At 42.3% G+C, this 20,138-nt stretch overlaps 1 protein-coding gene across 2 annotated transcripts; it reads right to left on the bottom strand.

Annotated features, from left to right (window-relative positions):
- Nucleotides 1-202: 202 nt before the first annotated feature.
- Nucleotides 203-19,425, bottom strand: mxd1 (MAX dimerization protein 1). Of its 2 annotated transcripts, none has more exons than XM_042421958.1 (7): nucleotides 19,145-19,425; nucleotides 18,561-18,747; nucleotides 17,791-17,890; nucleotides 9,470-9,499; nucleotides 3,844-3,958; nucleotides 3,453-3,612; nucleotides 203-2,631 (listed from the first exon to the last, which is right to left on the bottom strand). In XM_042421958.1, the coding sequence occupies exons 2-7, from the start codon at nucleotides 18,625-18,627 to the stop codon at nucleotides 2,435-2,437; spliced, it is 669 nt and encodes a 222-aa protein (XP_042277892.1). In that variant the 5' UTR covers nucleotides 18,628-18,747; nucleotides 19,145-19,425; the 3' UTR covers nucleotides 203-2,434. The 2 variants fall into 2 exon arrangements, with proteins under 2 accessions (XP_042277892.1, XP_042277893.1); XM_042421959.1 differs by having other exon boundaries at nucleotides 19,241-19,425.
- Between the last annotated feature and the right edge of the window lie 713 nt (nucleotides 19,426-20,138).

Here is a 20,138-nt window from a genome sequence, read left to right as displayed (position 1 = left end):
TCGACAGATGGCATTTCAGTGAACACACCTGCCCACTCACACCTACATTTCAATACATTTCCCCTTTAAGTCCCCCTTATAGCATGGCTACACAGTTCCTCTCCGTTTGAAAAGGTTTCAATTTGACAAAAAAAAGCAGCATTCCACACTCAAAGACTTACATCTATTTTTCTGATTTCGTTTTTTTTTTTTTTTTTTTTTAAATTTTTTGGTGTACCATCTTCATGCTGAAGAGATTCGCAAGTGGCGGACACAGGAGCGGGAGGTTCCTTTGGCACTGTGCTGCTATGCTGCAGGATGGAGGACATCTACATTCAAAATAAGCTGCAATCCTCTCTCCCTGACGTGGTTTCCCCACCAAACAATCAGCTATAATCTCGCTGGACGGTGGAAGCCATTTTGTTTGAGGGTCCTGGGCGTGGAGATGCGAAACAGAGCCAGAGAAACCACCAACCCTCAACCTGGCCACCAGCTTCTCTCACTTTTATACTTTTTAATTCACGGTTTTTATAATTTATTCTGTTTTTTTTTTTTTTGTCCTATTATTCGCCCCTCTTAAAAAGGCGCAAGATGGCTTTGAAAACAGCTAAAAATTATCATCAACCACAAAGTAAACAATTCATTTTCTAGGAGCACCGTGCCGAATTCTGAACAGACACAAAGCCTCGAGGCACAAGAGACATTTCTAAATATTCTATGGATTGACTAGGCTGTGCAAACAAACTACACATAGTAAACTCTCAATAAACCTCACAAGAAGAACAAAGGCTATGACTAATTAAATATATTTTTATATTCATCTATATATTTAGTATATCTAATAAATACATTTTTGATAGACATAGAGATCTTTCTGTAGACTATTTACATTAAAAGGAGTACATCTTTGCAGAAACAATAAATAGCTATGAAGGCAAGGCAAAGGAGAGAAAATCTGTGGTTTTAACACTTTGGTGCCTCTCAGGTGTGAACACACAGAAAGATTCGGTGTGTTCTCACTGAAAAGTCAAAGCCAGTCGTTCTGTTTCAGGGTGACTTGACTCGTCTCCAGCTGAGCTCTCCCTTCATAAATAATTGGCAGGAACATCCACTCACAAAAAATAATCATGCTCTCAGTCTCACCTGCCTGTCCTCTCTACATAGTGGAATGTGCTCCAGTCTCTCGACTGCTCTCAGTAGATAGGCTCTTCCCTTCCAGATAATAACCTGGTGAACGGGGCAGTGAAGTAGTGTACAAAAATGAACCAGCACCTGCCAAAATATACCAGCATTCGGCCTGGTGGCTGGTGTTAGAAGTTTCCAAACCTGCTAGTGACCCCTGACGTGACACACACACACACACACATATGATACTAAAAGGATGCTGTAAAAACGCCACCGTCATCAGAGAGAGGCAGAAAACATCGAACCCCACCCATAACCCTCCCCTATCCCCCGGCCCCTTCACAATCTCATGCTGCATGAGTTTTTTTTTCTTTTGTTTTGTTTTTGTTACTTTTTCCTCTAAATGTCAAGTGTAGACATAAAATTACAGGGTAGTTTGAGAGCCTGCCCACCAAAGCCTAGGTACTTAGGGACGTATTGCTGTCGGCCCCCCGACAGTTTAACACCACACACAGTCTATTTAGTGTCCACAAACTCTGCTGAACTGCACAGCACAGGCAGGCCACTGACATGTTTTTCAAACACTCACTAGATGACATCATCTGGTGACATTGCTGCAACAGCTGTAGTGGGGGGGGGGGGCTTTAAGTTTTTAAGAGACAGTGTTTGAAAAAGATGACACAGTTTTGTTTACAAAAGCAATTTTAAGTGCAAAATACCATGCACAGATGGTTGACTGGTGAGCGGGGCGGAGGAAAGACAAGCCCCACATCTGTGTCACACTTTGGGATGATTCTGTCTCACTGGACAGCTAGGAGCAATGGAGGGGTGTGTGTGTATGTGTGAGCATGAATGCGAGTGTGTGTTGTGAAGTAAGGGTGAAATCTCATAAGTGCTTCCCATGGCTCTTGAGGCATAGAAAAAGAGGCAGTGGGATATTGTGTGGTAACATTCTGTGGCTGAAAGTTGTGTTTCTGACGGACGGGACGGAGGGGCAGGTAGGGGTGGAGTGTCTTTCAAATCCCACTCGATTGATTGGTGCGGAGCAGAGCGGGCGACCCCCTAAAGACTGACCGCTGATGATGGGCTGGATGCGGATGGGTGTCTCAGAGGTGCTGCAGTCTGAATGGAAGTCAACGTGGGAACAGGAAGTCCGCAGAGGCCCGGCAGGAGGAGGGGCCTCAGACTTGGTCAGTCCTGGTAGGGAGGAGGGTGAGGAAAGAGGGGTGGTGGGGGAGAGGTCTGAGCAGGACCAGGGCATGGTGACACAATCTTGGGATGGGATTGGATGAGGGGAGGAGGCAGGAGCTGGGTCAGTGACCAGTGCTGTTTATAGGCTGCAGCCCAGCTTCTTGGCCATCTCCTGAGTGTCCTGCAGGCGCAGCAGGCTGGCGCTGGAGTAGCCCTCGTCGCTACAGCTGCTGCGCAGGCTGCCCCGCTCGTCCCCTGAGTCGCTCACACTGCTGGTGCTCCACTCCAGGTCACCCAGCAGGTAGTCCGTCCCCTCCACGTCCACGTCCAGGTCCTCTGTTGGCACCAGAGAAAAAACAATGGAGCAATTAAAATGAGAGATGAGAGCCCTGCGTCGGAGCTGATCCTGGAGCTTTCTAATCAACAAAACTAATCCTTCCTTTCATGAAGTTGTTTTTGTGCAGTAAATACATTTTGTTTTGTCACTACTGTCTTTTGTAAAGCTTCTCCACACCTTTGGGTGCTTAGTCAGGTTCACAACATTGTAAGTACATGCATGCCTAAGCAGTGATGTAGAGGGAAGCACAATAAATCAAAAACCTCCCCACTGACCCCTTTTTAGAGATAGATGCGGCATCAAAATTCTTCAGCATATGGGAAACACCTTTTTCACTGCATTTAGACACATCATCACAGGAGGTGCACATGTTTAATAATAACATCAATAATGGCTGCAGTCCATCTAGGCGCGCAAGTGACACATAAATAAGAGTTTCGATAGTTCAATAAAAACTCTTATCTTTGACAAGGCAAATTCAAAAGATGATTTTATAGCACCTATCCAGATAACTTTTGGCTATAAATCTGCCTCCTGGACTGAGCAGTATCATAAATCCTTCCCATTTTGAATTTCCTGAAAAACAATAAAGGAAGGTTGTCTTTAAAAGAAGACAGCTGTTAACCGCATGATAAATGGGTCTGGGGTTCTTTGAGTCTCTCACCAGATGATGATATCACCTCCAATCTCTGAATAAAAATATTTCAAAAACTCCCAGTCCACTGAGAAGACACAAATGACCACAGAGAGATGTTAATTGTTGCCTCTGCCTATTTCATTTACTAAATTATGAAAAAAGTGAGGATGTGTGTGGGCTCACCTTGGTCAGAGTCGGACTTGTCCGAGGACACGGTGGAGCCGGTGCTGTCCATGCGGGTCCTCTCCACACCCAGCTGCTCCAGACGCCTCCTCAGGTGTCTCTGTTCCCGCTGTAGCTGCTCTAAGGTGTGCTGAGCTCTCCTATCGCTCTCCTCCAACCTCTGCAGGGTTGGAAAAGAAAGTAAGAAAAAAAAACACATGAATGCAGCAGTGTCACTGGATGTTGAAGATGTGTGATCACTGAAAGAGAGAAAGCAACACAAACTTGTTAAAAGAGACAACAAAGACATTTAAGTCACACAATACTAAACGCACTCACCCACCACAGTCAACGGTCAACAAATTGCTCTTTTCGCACTGATAAGGTGAATACCAAACACACACACACACACCTTGATGTGATCTTTGGCCTTCATCAGCAGGCTGAGGGTGGTGTGCCTGTTAGCATCTGGTCCCAAAGGAACGAGGGATTTCAAGCGCTCTAAACACAGCCGTAGATGCGCCCGTCTGAAGAGAACAAGAAGAAACAGAGAGCAAGAAACTGTCAGACATGATCAGCTTCATCCTCAAAGACACACACACACAAAAACAAGATTGTCACTTGTTTAGCATCAAAGTACTTACTTGACCTCGGAAAAAAATAAATCTTAACTCAAAGTCCACTTAATAGCTTTTTCACCGTTCAACCGCAACTCATGGTGGATGGTGTTGCCATGGAGATGGCTCAGTTGTCATGGTGTGACCGCAGTGTAGAACTTTGGTTACTTGATGAAATCTCAGCCATCCCCATGACAACTCCAACTAATAATGAGGACCATGAGATACTGTAGAAAGCTCAGGGGAATAAATAGTAAGTCGACCTTGAGTGAAACCTCAAATAGATACAGAAAACATAAATATCACCCAAAAATGAAACAGTGAGAGTGATTTAAGACCCTTTTAAAGTAAATGGTAAATAGACTGCATTTATACTGCGTCTTTCTAGTCTTCTGGCCACTCAAAGTGCTTTTACACTACATGCCAACATTCACCCATTCACACACACAATCATACACTGATGGCAGAGGCTGCCATGCACAGTGCCAACCTGCTCATCAGGAGTTCTACTGCTCATTCACATGAACTCACACACCGATGGTACAGCCTTCAGGAACAATTTGGGGTTCAGTATCTTGTTCAGGGACACTTCGACATGAGGACTGGAGGGGCCGGGGATCGAACCACCGATCTTCCGATTAGTGGATGACCCGCTCTGCCTCCTGAGCCACAGCTGCCCAATGAGGTCAATGAGGCATTTGTATTTTCTCTGTGATATAGTGTATACGTCCTCCTCTGCTTCTGTATCCAAATGCTAGAGTTAAGAGGTAGTAAGATAAAGGTTCAGCCATGTAAGATTCTATGTGAAATGATGAGACCCCTCTCATGTGTATTTCCACCCAGGAAGTCTACATTGTAACATTGTTACTTGAAGTTGCTACATAGGATATTTCGATGAGCAACAGTGTACAAATCCTTCCATTCTGCACAGTTCATCAAATGATTTTTAAAAGATATTTTTAAATATCACATAGAATACAATTAAATATCGGTTTCATGGTCATACAGCTCAAAGAATGACAGAAAACCAGAAGGGAAAAAAGACCTACAGTTATTTATTAAAGGATGGTTCACAATTTTTCAAGTCTGTCTTAAAACAACAGTCAGCTGCCCTTATGAACAGTGAAAGAGGTTTTCCTCACTGTTCATACTGACTATTAAAATATCCCCTTCAAATGTACTTTCAATGTAAGTGATGGAGGCCAAAATCCAGCTGTATTAAAAACACAATTATTTCTAGTAACAGAATTAATACATGTACGTAAAAATAATATATATTTTTGCTAAAATTGACACTTGCCCATTATGAGTGCATGAGCTTCTTTTGCTAACAGTAGTGACAGTGTTGCAGGTCTGCAGGTCTGATGGTGCTGACTGAATCTCAGTGACTGAAATTCAATGCTTTTTTTCAAGATCTGCAGATACCCTGTGAATTACACAAGATCATCTGAGACATATGCTCAGATCTGAACTCATTATTAATGTCATCTGTCCTATAGCATCTTTACTCCCTCACAGTTAATATTTACATCTTTCGTTTCCTCCTGCATTGCTCTCAGCTGCTCTAAGCTGGCAGCCTTGGTAGTTGCTGAGGTCTGGTGGGTGTTTATGACCACTTGACCCAGCTGTTACACAACGCACACCTCCGGCTCCAGCCTCAGTGGAGTGTGTACGTGTCTGTACGCCTGTGTGAGCCTGAGTGAGTGGGAGTGTGTACGTCAGATGCTTCCTGAGAGTTGAATGTGAACATTTTTTTTTTTTTCTTTTTTTTCGGACAGATGAGGGCTGGATGAGCTGTTGGTTTACTGTCTGCTGCCGGTGAGCCTGATGTGAGCGTCACTGCCGGAACAGAGTTTATTCAAATTGGACACATGAAGAGGGATTTGACTGCGGTTACACACAAATATATTCTCACCCCTTGCCCTTTTGAAAAAACACACACACACACACACTCAAGTGAAGCCCACACGCACATACAAATCAGGATTGCTGAAACCGAGTGCCTGTCTCAGCTGACTCAGTCCAAAGGGCATGCACACTGCCATTACATAACATGGAAATGTCCTCGTCTGTGTTGTTCTGACATAATAAGGGATCAGCAGGGCTAGCTAATGTTTGTTAAACAACGCTGATGAGCAGCAGGCTTGTGAAACAGCGCAAGTCACATGGTATCTGAGCGAGAGAAAACACTACGGGCGTGGCAGCAACACACAGCGCTATTTCAGCAACAAGTTATTCTGGTTCAGTGTGGCTTCAGTGCAGTGTGTCAATAGGTGAGTATATATGTAGAGCTGCAGGCTTGTGTGCTATCAGCCCAAGGCCAGAACATACATTTATGTGCCCTAAATTCTCTTGTGTCCTTTTCTGCTGTGCGTGGATTTTGAAGGCACGCGACTAGTCTGAGTTGACACGTTTTTTTCTGAAATGAGGTTTAATGCGCTAGTCGAATTTGTTGCATAAAACGTTTGCAACTGTTTCGTTCCTTGCAGCCCAAAACGGTTTCTCCTATGGCAGCCCCTCACCCACTAAAAACTACAACTATGTCAGCAGGGTTCTCTGACCAGCAGCAGTAAATAAATCACCGTGCTCTCGCCCTTTGACCCCCCACAGTAACTGCCCATGCCTGGAAGGAACTTGTGTGGAAGGTGTGGTTGTGGCTGGAGTCATGTTATGTGGACGTAAACATGCACACACGCACGCATGCTCGTGGTCCCGTGTGTCAGTCAGAGGGGAGGGGAGTTTTATAAAATAGTCCTTTGAATGTGTGTGTGAGATTTCACTGAGCCAATATAGCTGGAGGGGGGGGAGGGGGGGGGATCTTGCTGCGTTCCTCTGCTCTGGCTTGCTAGCAGTGGGTCGGCATGAGTAATAGACTATCTGCCTGTGATGGCTTTCTATCATCAAGCTACTGCTGTGAGACACTGGCTAAAGGCTACGAATGTTCTCAAGTGTAACACAACGGCGCTACGGTCATAATTTTGACTTACTGCTTGTGTGTTACTTCATTTGGCATGAAGTGCACGCGCTCCTGCACACAGACATGCAGAGGGCTAAATCCCAGGCATACATATATTATTCAGGCTGTCCATTGAGCTGCTGGATTGGATCAACTAGCACAGGCATGGTGGAGGCATTGAGAGGGACGGGGACTCAAGAAGGAAGAAAGACAGACTCATATTCTGACCCAAAATAGTGGAAGCAGGATTTTTGTTTGTGTTCATTACAACCAATAAACAGCCTGGTATCAAAAACTATCTCAGCCAAAAAGGATTATAGTACAAGTATTAATCATAAAATAGTCGTGCAAAGTCAGTTTCTTCAGTGTTTTGTGTTGTGCATGCTTTCCAAAGCACAGATAGTTTAAAACTACATTAAAATGGTATTTATCTCTTCAAATGCACATTGAGTATCACTATTCATCTATGCTGGCTTACATCACTGAAACTATTTAGTTTTTTGATAATACTAACTCCTCGGCTAGCTTCCAGATAACCCTTACGGTCTTTTTTATTACATGTCTGATTCACACAATCATCTCAAGTCAATAGAAAAAAGTAATAATGGACTGAAGAATCCACACAGACAAAAATAGAACATACATTCAGCGCTATAAATGTTGTTGAGACAGCCCGGTTTAAGTTTTCGAAACCAGATCAGCTGCTCCCAGGTGCCAAAGGGCATATTGAGTCACCTGATACAAACATGATACCTCTTTTGTTTTATCAATGTCAGAGGGAGTTTCTGTTAGCACAAACCTATTTTAACACCAAACCAAAAGCTGAATTATATCATTAACATTCAGGCAGGCTCTGTGCTAGTCCGGTGAGGTTACACTTCAAAAAGAGTATTTTGTTCATGATATGGCTCAATTAAAGATCATATTCCTGCATAGGCTCTTAACTCAACTGCAAACACCTTGATAAGGTTCCTGGGTAGCTCTGATATTATCTGGGATGCTGACGCATGTTAACATCTTATCCAGTCGCTGTTGGTTCTCCTACTCTGCAAAGGCACATTGGACTTATAACTGGCTTATTGCAACTAAAGCTTATTTCCATTACTGATTCCTCAGTCACTACATTTTTAGTTCATTGTTTATACATGGACAAAATAATAACACTCAACTGTGAGTGGGGCCCCCAGAAAAACCCTCACCTTTGGCCTAAAAAGGGCTAGGGCCTATCAAAAGCTGCACAAGGCCAAAGTACATAATCTGACAAGTGCACATGCATAAAAACAATGTGTTTATTTAATCATATATGAACTGAAGAAAAGCCTGTTAGAAAACCCTGATTATGGAAACCAGGTTTCTCATGAAATTTCAATATGATGTTTAAAGTCCCCCTCCGCTCAAAAATATGTTTTTCTTCTTTTCCCTACAGTTGGATGTTTGAGCTTCATTGTGCAGAATGATGTACAATGATGTACAGTACCAGTCAAAGGTTCGGACACATTTTCTCATTCAAGGGAATAGGAAGGTGTGTCCAAACTTTTGACTGGTACTGTATGTGCAGAGTTTGTTTTCACATTCATCTGCTGAAAGTGGAGAAATTCTCTGAGCTCATTGAAAATCTGATTTAAAGCGGCGGGCCTGCGATCATGATTTGTGACATCACAACTATCCTGGTCCGATATTCAACAACACAAGTGTGATGTAGAAACCTGAAGCCTCTACTGCACATATACTGAGAATGGACTTTACAGTGAAGTAGGAGACATACTTCAACTTCTGAAATGAAACATATTTGCATATTCTTGAATTTTAATGAGGGAGAAGGAGTAGATGCCATTTTAAGGATTTTAACATGGCAATTATACTTTTTTGTGGAAAAACCATATCAAACACACATTATTGTTCCAAGCAGAGTATTTTTACATGTCTTAATACATGTCTGGAGGGGATCAAGAAAAAGGATTACTGTGGAAAACTGAGTAACCTGGTGACGTAAGTTCACTAGTCTTTTCTAGGTTTGCCTAGCATTAGGACACAAATAGGAAGACCTTCTGTTTATTAATGGGTTCAGGGGAGTCTGACAAGAAGTTGAAAGGTCCATAAACCAGCCTATCAGTCTGATTAAGACCTTAACCATAAGCTGCCATCTCTAAGACTGCATGCATGTAAAAATAAAGCTGCCTTTCAACACATCAAATGTATTATTTACATCCAATTAATGTCACCGTCTTTATGGACTTCAGTGTGCATCATCCAGCATCAATTGTGCTTTTATCCACAACTGCTTCCGCTTGTTGTGCAAAATGGATAGAAAAGATTTTGCATGGACAACCCATAATTTACGCACACTTCCATGGTGATGGTGGGGGAGGGACTGGGTGGTGTGAGCTGGTATTCTTAGGGATTGAGGAACAGCACCAACGCACAAATATGCCCAAACACACACACACCGAGATTTTTTTACATACCTGTTCTTTTCCATTTCATTGTGCGTAGACCTGTGGAGATAAAAGAAAACATATGAGCGACTACACATACAGTAATAACAGAGCCACTGATTGAACAGGGGAAGGTTTCCCTTCACTGTGTGTCATCACTGCAGTCCAGGGCCTTACTGCAGGGGAGTGAGAACGAGAGAGAAGGCTGTGTGTGGGTGTTTATGAGCAGTCAGAACAGCTGACAAAATGAGATTCTAGGAAAATGAAGAAAAGGCTGGGTATTTTGATGCCCGGGGCTTCTTCTATGGAGGAATACTGTGCTTTTTAAGGACCACACTCGCACACAGATACGTGATGCAGAGGCCAAGGGTAAACATAGTAACAGTAACCAGAAACAGTAGGCAGGAGCAGGAGAAGACAGGACTATGCCCCCTCATATTGCCTTATTATCCACTGTGCATGTAGCACTGAGCAGGGTGGGGGTGGGGATGGGGTGAAGGTAAATTGAGTGATGGAGGTGTGCTACTGGGCAGCATGAATCCTGCATTGCAGTGTTAAAGCAGCATCACCCGGAAACACACAGACAGAGAGGATGTAGGAACTGGGTCAAGTGTAGTTTTGGAGGGAATGTGCGAGTCTGGTCTGTGTAAAAAAAAAAAAAAAGGCTGAGTGTGTGGTGTGGTGTCAGAGTGACAGGAGGCAGAAAAGAAGATCCCCTCTGCATTCCTGAACTCTTCTCTACCTCCACCTGGCCTCCTGATCCCCCCACCCCGGGTTCCAAAATAGCCTCTGCACCTTCAGCTCTGCTTGGCCCGACGCTGTCATCATGCCATGATATTCAGGGGCTCACACGCTAACATACACACACACACACACATACTCAGTGATTCACCTTCATGTTGTTGCCACATTTGACAACCAGACTACCCAGTCAGTTGCAAGGATTTGTACTCCTACCACATGAGATGAAGTGAAGGGTCTTGTAGTGGAACCTATTTTCCGTTGCGTGGCGTAGTGCCACAGCAATGTACGTGTGTGTGTGTGTGTGTGTGTGTGTGAGGCACCAGGGGTATCGTCTTTAGGTGCTCTCTATCTCACTTGGCCCCCTCCAGCCAGTGTGCATTCCTGTGCAGGGCAGACAGCCACTGGTGACATAACAGTGCTGGTAGGGGAATGATCCCACTTATTCAGACTGGATTTCAGGCTCAGACCCCTCTCACCTCCTGTCCTGGTCCAAACACCCTATGCCTCTCTACCAATGCACCCATGACGCGACAAGATACAGCTGATATTAAGTTGTACTGAGTGATGACGAGAATTTCCATTGTGAGCATGGTTTACATTGGATTCCAGGTCTACCAATAACCACGACAACCAGACAGGCTACATCATATTGGCTCATTACACTGGTTAACAATATATGACAATAACTCACCATACCACTAGAATATTACGTTATTTCTACATTCTGAAGCTCTATCTAATCCCCTGCAGAGAGAGAAATATCTTTCTCATCTGCTGAGCAAGGTGACTGCTGAATGTCAAGATCCTGCCGCCGCTTTCATTACTTTTTATTTAATACAAGAGGCGTGCTGATTATCCACCAAAGTGTCTGGAGAGTGTTTTACCTGGCTGCTGGTGATTTCCCACCATTCTGTTCTGTAAACAAAGGCTGGTATGTACTGTAGGTGAGACGACTGGATGGCGTGAAGGAAAAGGTTTAATGAAAATTCTGGTTAATTACAACTTGGGTCCTATTTTGGTAGTTTTGGCCGTCATGCAACACAGGTCCCCGGCCAGAATTGAACATTATATGGTATGCATCTTAGCCACTCCACTACCGGACGCTTCTTCCATACAATACTTAAAACTGATCCACTGACCAAATGGTGCCAAGTATGTCCGGATCTTGTTGTTTAGACACATTTCAACAAAAGCACTGCTAACGAAACTCCACCAAGTCGAGGGTATGGAGTTTGAAAGAAGTGAGGTCACCAGACCTCTGTAGCCCACTCTCCTTATCTCTGTCTGAGGCAAATGGCTAGAGGCTACATTAGCCGCTACCAGCATAACAAATTTGAATCTCCCACCGAGCTGTCTGTGGTTGACTTGCATTGTAGGGAATGTAGGCACCAGGTTTTAACAAGAAAGATGAATGCGTGGAATAAAAAGCACGATCAAAACTGCATCAGTTTTGATCCTTTTGTTTTTAAACTGTCCATCATGAGTCCGACAATGTTATAGGAGTGCTTTAGTGCTTTTAAAGTACTCGTTAAAAGTGAAGCAGCAGCAACAGGAAATGTTTGATTTGCATCAGCAGTAACTTAAACAATTAGTAAACAGCAAAATAAGGCTGTTATCTCAAAGTAAGAAAACGCAGCATGTGGCACTTTATTTGGAGATAAAACCAAAAGTGAATACACTTGAAATGTCAATAATGGTTCCTTATCGCACAGGACAACAGTGTGCACACACAAGTACAGTAGGTCAAAGATGAACCAGGGAGTTGGTCTGTAAACTGTGATGGCTGTGTACAACTGACAAGTTATTATTATGTTATGACTTTGGATTTCTCTTCCAAGTAAGCAGGTTTGTGGGTATATTCTTACTTAGAACTTAGACACTTACTTAGTTATTCTTACTGATAGGAATGATGATGACAAAAGTTACAAAAATAAGACCCATGTTGAATTTTCAGATTTAATCTCCCTTTTCAAAGGTTCCAAGAAGATACAAAACAGTATAATTACACAATCATTTTTCTGATGAAAAATTGAGAATTGTCACTAATTTTGGGCTGAACATGGACGTCCAGGGGCCTCGCAGATATGGGCGGACGATGACATTTACGTCATGCGGACCAATGCGGACCAACATGGACCCTTGCAGTCAGGCGGATGCAGAAAATATGAATTGGCCTTTAAACCTGGTTGTAGCCTCTCTCTAGACAGCCACATTAGACTGAACAACCACACAGGGCGGTGAGCATGGGAGGACTCCATTTGCCAGCTCACTGTATGATTTCCATAGTGCACTGTAGTTGCACAGTGTGTATGTGTATGTGTAGGGTAGGGGAGGACTCTCTCCATCTATGTAATGGAGGAGCTGGAGCTCTCCACTGCTTGCCAACAGTGGGAACAGAGCAGGAAAGACACAGGGGGGTGGAGGAGGTGAGAGGAGAGAGAAAACGCAAAGAGGGAAAGGGAGCGAGAGATGAGGGGGGAGGGGGGAGTCACTACTACTGACACACATGCACACATATACACTCCCCTCCCCCACTACTCACACATCCATATCATGAAGAAACAACAGGAACTGGAGGGGCTTGTACATCCTGGTTAGAATGACTTCAAATACATGCTCTGCCCTACATTTCACAGAGTCTTAATGGCAACAAAAAAACTGATCATGCCTGATCAATGAATGATCTGGATGATCTTCACTATAAAAATTCAACCCTTCCCCAGAGTGGAAAATTCAGTCTGTAGTGCTGATCTGCCTATTAATGATCATACCATACATCATCTAGGCTGTGCAGAAACCTTATTAATAACAAGTGTGGCTGTGCTGCCCTTAAATAGTAATGAATAATAGCTGATAAAGTGCTCACAGCTGATGAGGGAGCTGCTGCAGCTTAACATAACCTTGGAGTTAAACAACAGTAAAAGCAACTCACAATGACAAGTATATAAATGGTGGCGAGCCAAAAGCTTTTCAGACTGACAGCATGAGCCTTCAAGTGATTTCATGGCTAGAAACAAAGACCGACCTGCAGCAGCTAGTAGTCCACTTTGACCGTACCAAACTAGTTCACTTCACTGTGCAGGGTCCATCTAAAAATGTTAAAACAAGCTGTGAGAGGGTGCATTCTTGCAGTCCTGCGTCCTTTAGTGTATGAATGGGATATCAGTAGTAGAGCTGCATCAATTAGTTGGTTAGTCAATGACAGAAAATTAATCACCAACTATTTTGTTAATCAATTAATCTTTTTGTCATTTTTTAAGCAAAACTGCCAAAGTAGCTGGTTCCAGCTTCTCAAATGTGAAGATTTATTGGTTTTCTTTGTAGTACATGATGGTAAACTGCATATCTTTGGGTTTTGGACAAAACTAAACACTTGAAGACACACCTTGGGCTGTGTCTGAGATTTTTCACTATTTTCTGACATTTATAGACAAGACGATTAATCAATTAATCGAGAAAAATAATCTGATAACTGACAATCAATAATGAAAATAATCGTTAGTTGCCGCCCTAGGCAGCAGTAGCCAAGTTGTTCAGACACTAAGAATTGACACTGTTGTCAAGCCAAACGTCCAAGACTGAACAAAATATCTGAATAATGTCATGTCCCTTGAATAAAAACACTAATGAGGTGAGTGCGGGTAATTATTCAGATTTCTCTTACTAAATTAGATTTTGACAGTTAGTATCTAAAGTTATTGATTGGGTATAATGGTCTGTGATTCAGTATCAGGAGTGTGTGTATAGGATGGTATAGAAAACTCAAATGTGTGTAGCAGTCTTGTAACTTCTGGAGATAATACAGCTGGATATACACTCGCTTATCATATGTAACAGTCTATACATAAACCTATTTATATGCCCACACGCCTATTCACATACCTGACCTCATGGGCTCTACTGTATTGTCCACCCTTTAAAACCCACAGATCTAACACTGCAACGCTGCAATAACAGCCCCCTTTAAATGGCCATTTAGCAACTTGAGGCTGGGAAACCGACCAGTTTGTGTGTTCTGTCCTCTCAGTGTGTCTGAAGACAAGTGTTTATACCCGTTTTGAACAACCACATTTAAAGTGGGGGAGTTGGGGGGGGGGGGGGGGGGTTAAAAGCCTGCCATATTAGACACGGTGCACACACTTTAGGACAGTATTTCTTCAAAGACCTTCAATTTTGCACTTGTTTGTACATGCGAAAAGTGACATTACATGAAAGTATGACAAATAAAAGAAAGAGAGGTTGACCAAGAAGTTTAAAATCCTTCTTACATTCTCACTTCTGCACATATGACCAGTCATTGCTTGAACCTTGTCTGATTGCCTGTTTCAGAAAGCTTTAAAAATAGCTGGATGAAGCCCCCCCCCCCCAATTCTGATCTAAAGAAACTGTAAAGGTAAGGGGTGTCCAATGCTGTTGATGATCCCATTAATATTTAGTTTGAAGCAAACAGAAGCCGTTAGTGCATAAAGGTAATGGTCATAGTGGCCAATCTTTCCATCTCAGACACTACGAATTTGTTGCTGTCAGTGAAAACATTGACAAGCCCAACAAGACTAAACTGAATATTTGAGTGACATCAAGTTCCTTTTCCAGAGCACTTTATTCTGTAAATGTATAATGATGATGTAAATGAGGTGAAGGCAGGTAATTATAAATTCTGATTTCTCTTATTAAATCAGTACCAATCACAATTAGCTCGAAATAAAGCTGCTACTTCGCGCTTCATACGGTAGTGGTGTTATTGATATGCATAACAGACTGTCACGGTTCTCAGTTAAAGCCAGATTACATTCCAGTCTGCTTGTTTTCATTAAGAAACGCTATCATTTTAGGTATTCCTCCATCTTTTTCAGCTCAGTTGGAGCACTCTGCTCAAACACATAAATATCCCACTTGGAATGTGGGTAAACAACAATTGGTTATCCTTAGAACGTAGATTAACTTCTTAAAACGTAATTATATACAGGCTTCTGTGGAACTGAACAAGTTACCAAACAGTATTAGAGAATTTAAACAATTTTAAGAAACAAATATAATTTTACAATTTATAAAAACACATTTTTATATTGATGTCATCTTTTCATGGACTTTATTGATGGTTGTGTACTTAAATGTATCTGCACTGTTGTAATTATTAATTGTCATTTTGACTGTGCTTGGTTGGTGCACTCTTTGCTTTTATTTTATTTATATTATATGTGGTCATTTTAACCATTTATCGATAGTTGTGTGTTGTTTTGATTTGGTTGTGTTGTATCAAGATCAGCAGCTTTCTTTTGTCTATTTTTACATTTCTCCATTTGGATGTTGCTTTTATTGTTTTAATGTTTATCTTGATATTACAGTGTGTGGTCTCTGGGAATATTAGCGACTGTTATGGCAGAAGCTGGCAGAAGCTAATGGATGGGGAAAATAAACAAATATACGAAAGAGGAAATGCAGGTATTTTGAAGGTTCAAGACACTGAGATGAAGATTGTATCAGGAGGGTGTATCTACAAGGTGTACTCAAACGTCTGTGTATAGCAGTCTAGTAACTTTAGAGCCACGGTGATTAACGCTGGATATACCTGAGGTTACAGGAGGTAAGAGGCCTACATATAAACCTATTTATACACTTCACCTCAGGTGCTCGATACATCTACCCTTTAATATCCACAGATCTAATGCCAGACACTGCAACAACTACCCTTTCACACAGATGCATGCTCATTTCTACAAGTCAGATTTGCAGAGAACAGAAGACATTCATTCTGGTGGAGGGTAAATGGTGCCCTCATGGTTGGGGCCACTTATCTGGGTTCAACCCAAGTCTAAGGTCAATCTGAATGGGACATGACCTGGCTGCCACTCTGGTACATCATGCAATTAGCTGCATTTATGGTATGCATATTAATTAACTGCCTCAGTGTTTTTGTCAGTTGCCTTTTTTATTCTTTATTTTATAATCCTTCCAATGAAATGGAGACAGGTAATACTGAGTTGTGTCTACTGATGAGGCAGCTGCCCCAGTCTCACTGTTTATCAGAAATATCTATTCTCTATATTGATATGCCAACTTTTCCACCTCAGCCAAGCCTGAACCCTTTTTTTGCAATAATTTATTTGTCTTTATTAATTATTAATGAATTGTTTTCCATGTGTTAATGCACCTAAAAAAACTGGGAGATAACTATAATGTTTTGCATACCTTCGCCAAAATCTATTTGGTCATATAGAATATGGTTCCATCAGTGCTGCGTTCGATCATGCAACTATATCAACCTCTCCAGCAAAACAATAAATGTACTGAGGAGCACAATTGTCTGATAAATAGCGACATTTAGGTGCTGTTTTTTCAGTTTACATCTTGTATGGGCCCTAATTCACTACACGTGAATCACTACAAACAAGTATTATAGTGCACACATATCCTGTTTTAAAAACTGCATATCTAATCTAATCACAGAGTGCACATTGAACTGTGAGGTGTGGATCCAACACCTTCCTCATTTGATTTATACATGGAATTCGGATTACGGACTATGAATGTACACTATGTGTGTGCAGTTGTGTTCCACTGAGGTGACTGGTGCTGTCAGGACATATTCACTCTTCAATGAAATGTCTTCTGCAGTCACCTTGGCTGACCCAGTTTGCCTTACTGAGTGGCCATTCGACTTAAGCCAGACGGATGTTTGCTGCTGTCAGTCACACACTTTGAAGAACACAACAGGAAGTCAAAACATGACCTTAGACAACAAACTCACACACACACACACACACACACACACACACACACACACACACACACACACACACACACACACACACACACACACACACACACACAGCTATGGCTCCTCAACTCAGGACCATGTCTGTAGTGTTTGGCACAAATTAACCATCAGGCATACAGGGCATTGGGAACGAAGTGCCAACATTTTCACATGGTGACTGTGACCTCATAAAAAAAAATTCTATGAAAAAGGAAAAACCACTACATCCACGTTGTGCACATTAGTGGTATATGTCACACATTATTGCCAAATGATTTTATCTTAACAATTTCAGTCTAAATTGCACAGCAAGTTACTCTATACCCTCCAAATATCTTAATGTGCTATGCAAAGCTGCAGCATGTCCATGTTGTTGAAACATTACCTGTCAAGCTTTTGATGCTTTACAGACCCTGATGTTGGGTGAAGTACCTCTAAAGGCAGACTTTTTTTTTTTTAGAGAGATATATTTCCTCTCAAACAAATATTTAGGCTTGTAACCATGGGAGGATTTTCACACCAGTGTAAGCTCTGTCAGAAAACCACAAAATACTGGTGTTACAGACTTTCAAACAGCTCCCCTCAGCTGGGAAGAAATATCTTGATATTTTTAAGAATTATGAAGATTTAAATCAGTATTTAGATACAGAGTTTACATTTATGGAACAGCACCACGACAAACAGCAAATTATAACTGTGACTTGAAAACAAACCCCAAACTAGGGAACAATTAGTTAATCCCAGACTCTATGGAAACACCTTTGAAACGGTGATATGATGGGCAGAAGTAAAAAAAAAAAAAAAAAAAAAGAAAGAAAATTCTGGCCATAAAGAGCTGAGTAGCCTTTACCTGCTACTTGTGTTTTTCTTGCTTTTGCTCTTCCTTTTCAAGCTCTCCCTCTCTCGGCTGCTGATGAAGGGTGGCATGGAGGCATAGCCGTGTTCAGCTTCTGCAAGCAAATAAACAACATAGTGGTCACGTGTCCAGATATCTGGCAATGCAAAATATAGCCACAATGAAAAGAAGCCAAACCAGGAATAGGAAGACTGCAAAACGTGCCATATTTGATCTAGATCCCTCAGGAATTCAGTGGGAATGTCTTCGGCTGAAGTGCCAGCATGCAATGAATGGATTTCATGCAGAATTTTTACACAGTATTTTCTCCCCTCAGCCTGGACAATGATGTCATCTTGAACTGGAATAAACCCCACTAGCAAACCACAACAGCAGGAAAGGAGGGGCCTCCATGAAAACAATGTCTCCCTGCACATCTAACTGCATCTGCTGGATATGCATTCATTCTTTTATCATCAAAAATGCAAATGCAAATGTGCGTTTGCACAAATGCAGTATACCCCCCCCCCCCAAAAAAAGTTTGAATATTGATTTGCACCTATTTCTAGTTGGCGATGCATCCTGCTGTATTGTTGTGCAAAACGCACAACGTTGCTTAATTATATGCATAGCCCGGTTACTTGATGTAAAACAAACACACAACAGGATTCGACATTGCTTTGAAATGACAGGTTTATAAATTAGCTTGATGAGTGGGGGAGGGGGATTTTGTGATTTTTCACAAATAAAAACAGACCGTTGCAAACAATACAATTATACTTTACCTCGTTCCCTGCGATCAAGGTACTCGGCTGCTTCGATCAACATCTGCACCATTCCGATCGCCGCCATTTTCAACAATAACCCTGATAATAACACTGATAATAAAACAATCCGATGTGGGACTCCGTGGCTGTACGTGTCCGACCACTGGCTCTCCTTCTGACACTCAGGTGGCTCGCTGCTCTGTCACTGGTTAGTTTAGAGGCGAGAGGTAACGCTGAACAGTTACTCCTGCAATGTGTCAAACGGGCTATTTAAAAGTTAAAAGGACAACAACAATAACTGGCTTCTTCTTTAATGACAGTTAAAATGGTTCAGGTGAGGGATTGGCGTTAGCTGGCTAGTTGAGGCTAACAGCTAAGGTTGCTTTGCCCTCTTTAAAAAGCAAACTGTTCGCTAATGTTAGTTTTCCAGGTAATTCTTCGAGAAAAAGCGGCTTGTTGACAAAAAGAAAACGAAGGACTGCCTGACATATAGAAAAAAATAGTTGAGTATTGTTTGGCAAAAAAACAAAAAACAAGTTGGCCGATGTTAGCGTCCGTGACAAATAAAACGATAAAAGTTGTATGTAGTAAAAAATACGAACGTTGGCTGTTCAGTTGTCACAGGCTCGTCTGGAGTGAAATGAATAGAAAAAAACGAGCTAGCTGTCTTAAAAGTTCAACCGACGATGTCATCCAACCTTTTCGGTTTCGGGGCTGTGTGGCTGGTTAGTTTTGTGCTGGTTTATCGCTGATCTCACGCGTGATACGTCTGACTGGAAACGCAGATAGCGACTGACATCAACTGTGAGTGTTTTATCAAACTGCTTCCAAAATACTGGCTTGTTGATCTGGACGACAGCTAACTACCGTACTGTACCACAAAGCTTCTGTGTGCTGGCATATGATTGGGTACTGGACATGACAACGTCAACTTCTATTGGGCCTTCAAGCCGTCAATCATCGCGAGGGGGTCGGCGCTAACTGCAACTCAGGCCCTTGTTCAGCCATTTTGGTTCCACTCCACATTCACACTAGCGTGCTGAGCGGAGCCGCAATGGACGCTGTTTCTGCGCTACAAACTCCTGCGTCGTGATTGGTTCCTTTCAGTTAAACTTGGTAGCCATTGGCCGCAGTGGCCACGAGCTTAAGAGACAACGCCCGCTTCTGACGGGAGACACGCCCCTCTGCCATGCTGCTTCGCGGTGTATGGGAACCATTGGTTCCCGTAGTGTTGTTTGTCTTATTTTGAGATCAGGGATTGGTCAGATTCACATGCTGTCTTACTATTCGTCTGTTGCTCCTCCTATCACAAAGTCTGCTTTCGGTAACATAGCTGTGAAAGCCAGCCTGCTTTAAAATGAGACGTACAAAGTACCCATTTGTAAAGCCGGACAAATCAGTCATCTACTGACGACATCGTATGTATTTATGTATTGCAAAATATCCTGTGTAGGACTACAAATAGAGAATACCGAATGGCATTGAAAGTGGTGACAATTAAATCCAGAAAAATATTAGCTAATCAGCAACATCTTAACAGCCTGTTGCATGGACCAACACTGGTCAACAGTCAGGCTGTAAAGACATTAACATTTA

The sequence above is a fragment of the Thunnus maccoyii genome, chromosome 9 (genome assembly GCF_910596095.1).
Source record: "Thunnus maccoyii chromosome 9, fThuMac1.1, whole genome shotgun sequence".
NCBI lineage: Eukaryota > Metazoa > Chordata > Actinopteri > Scombriformes > Scombridae > Thunnus > Thunnus maccoyii.
The sequence above is the reverse complement of the archived record's forward strand: the minus strand, read 5'-3'. Positions and strand labels throughout refer to the sequence as shown.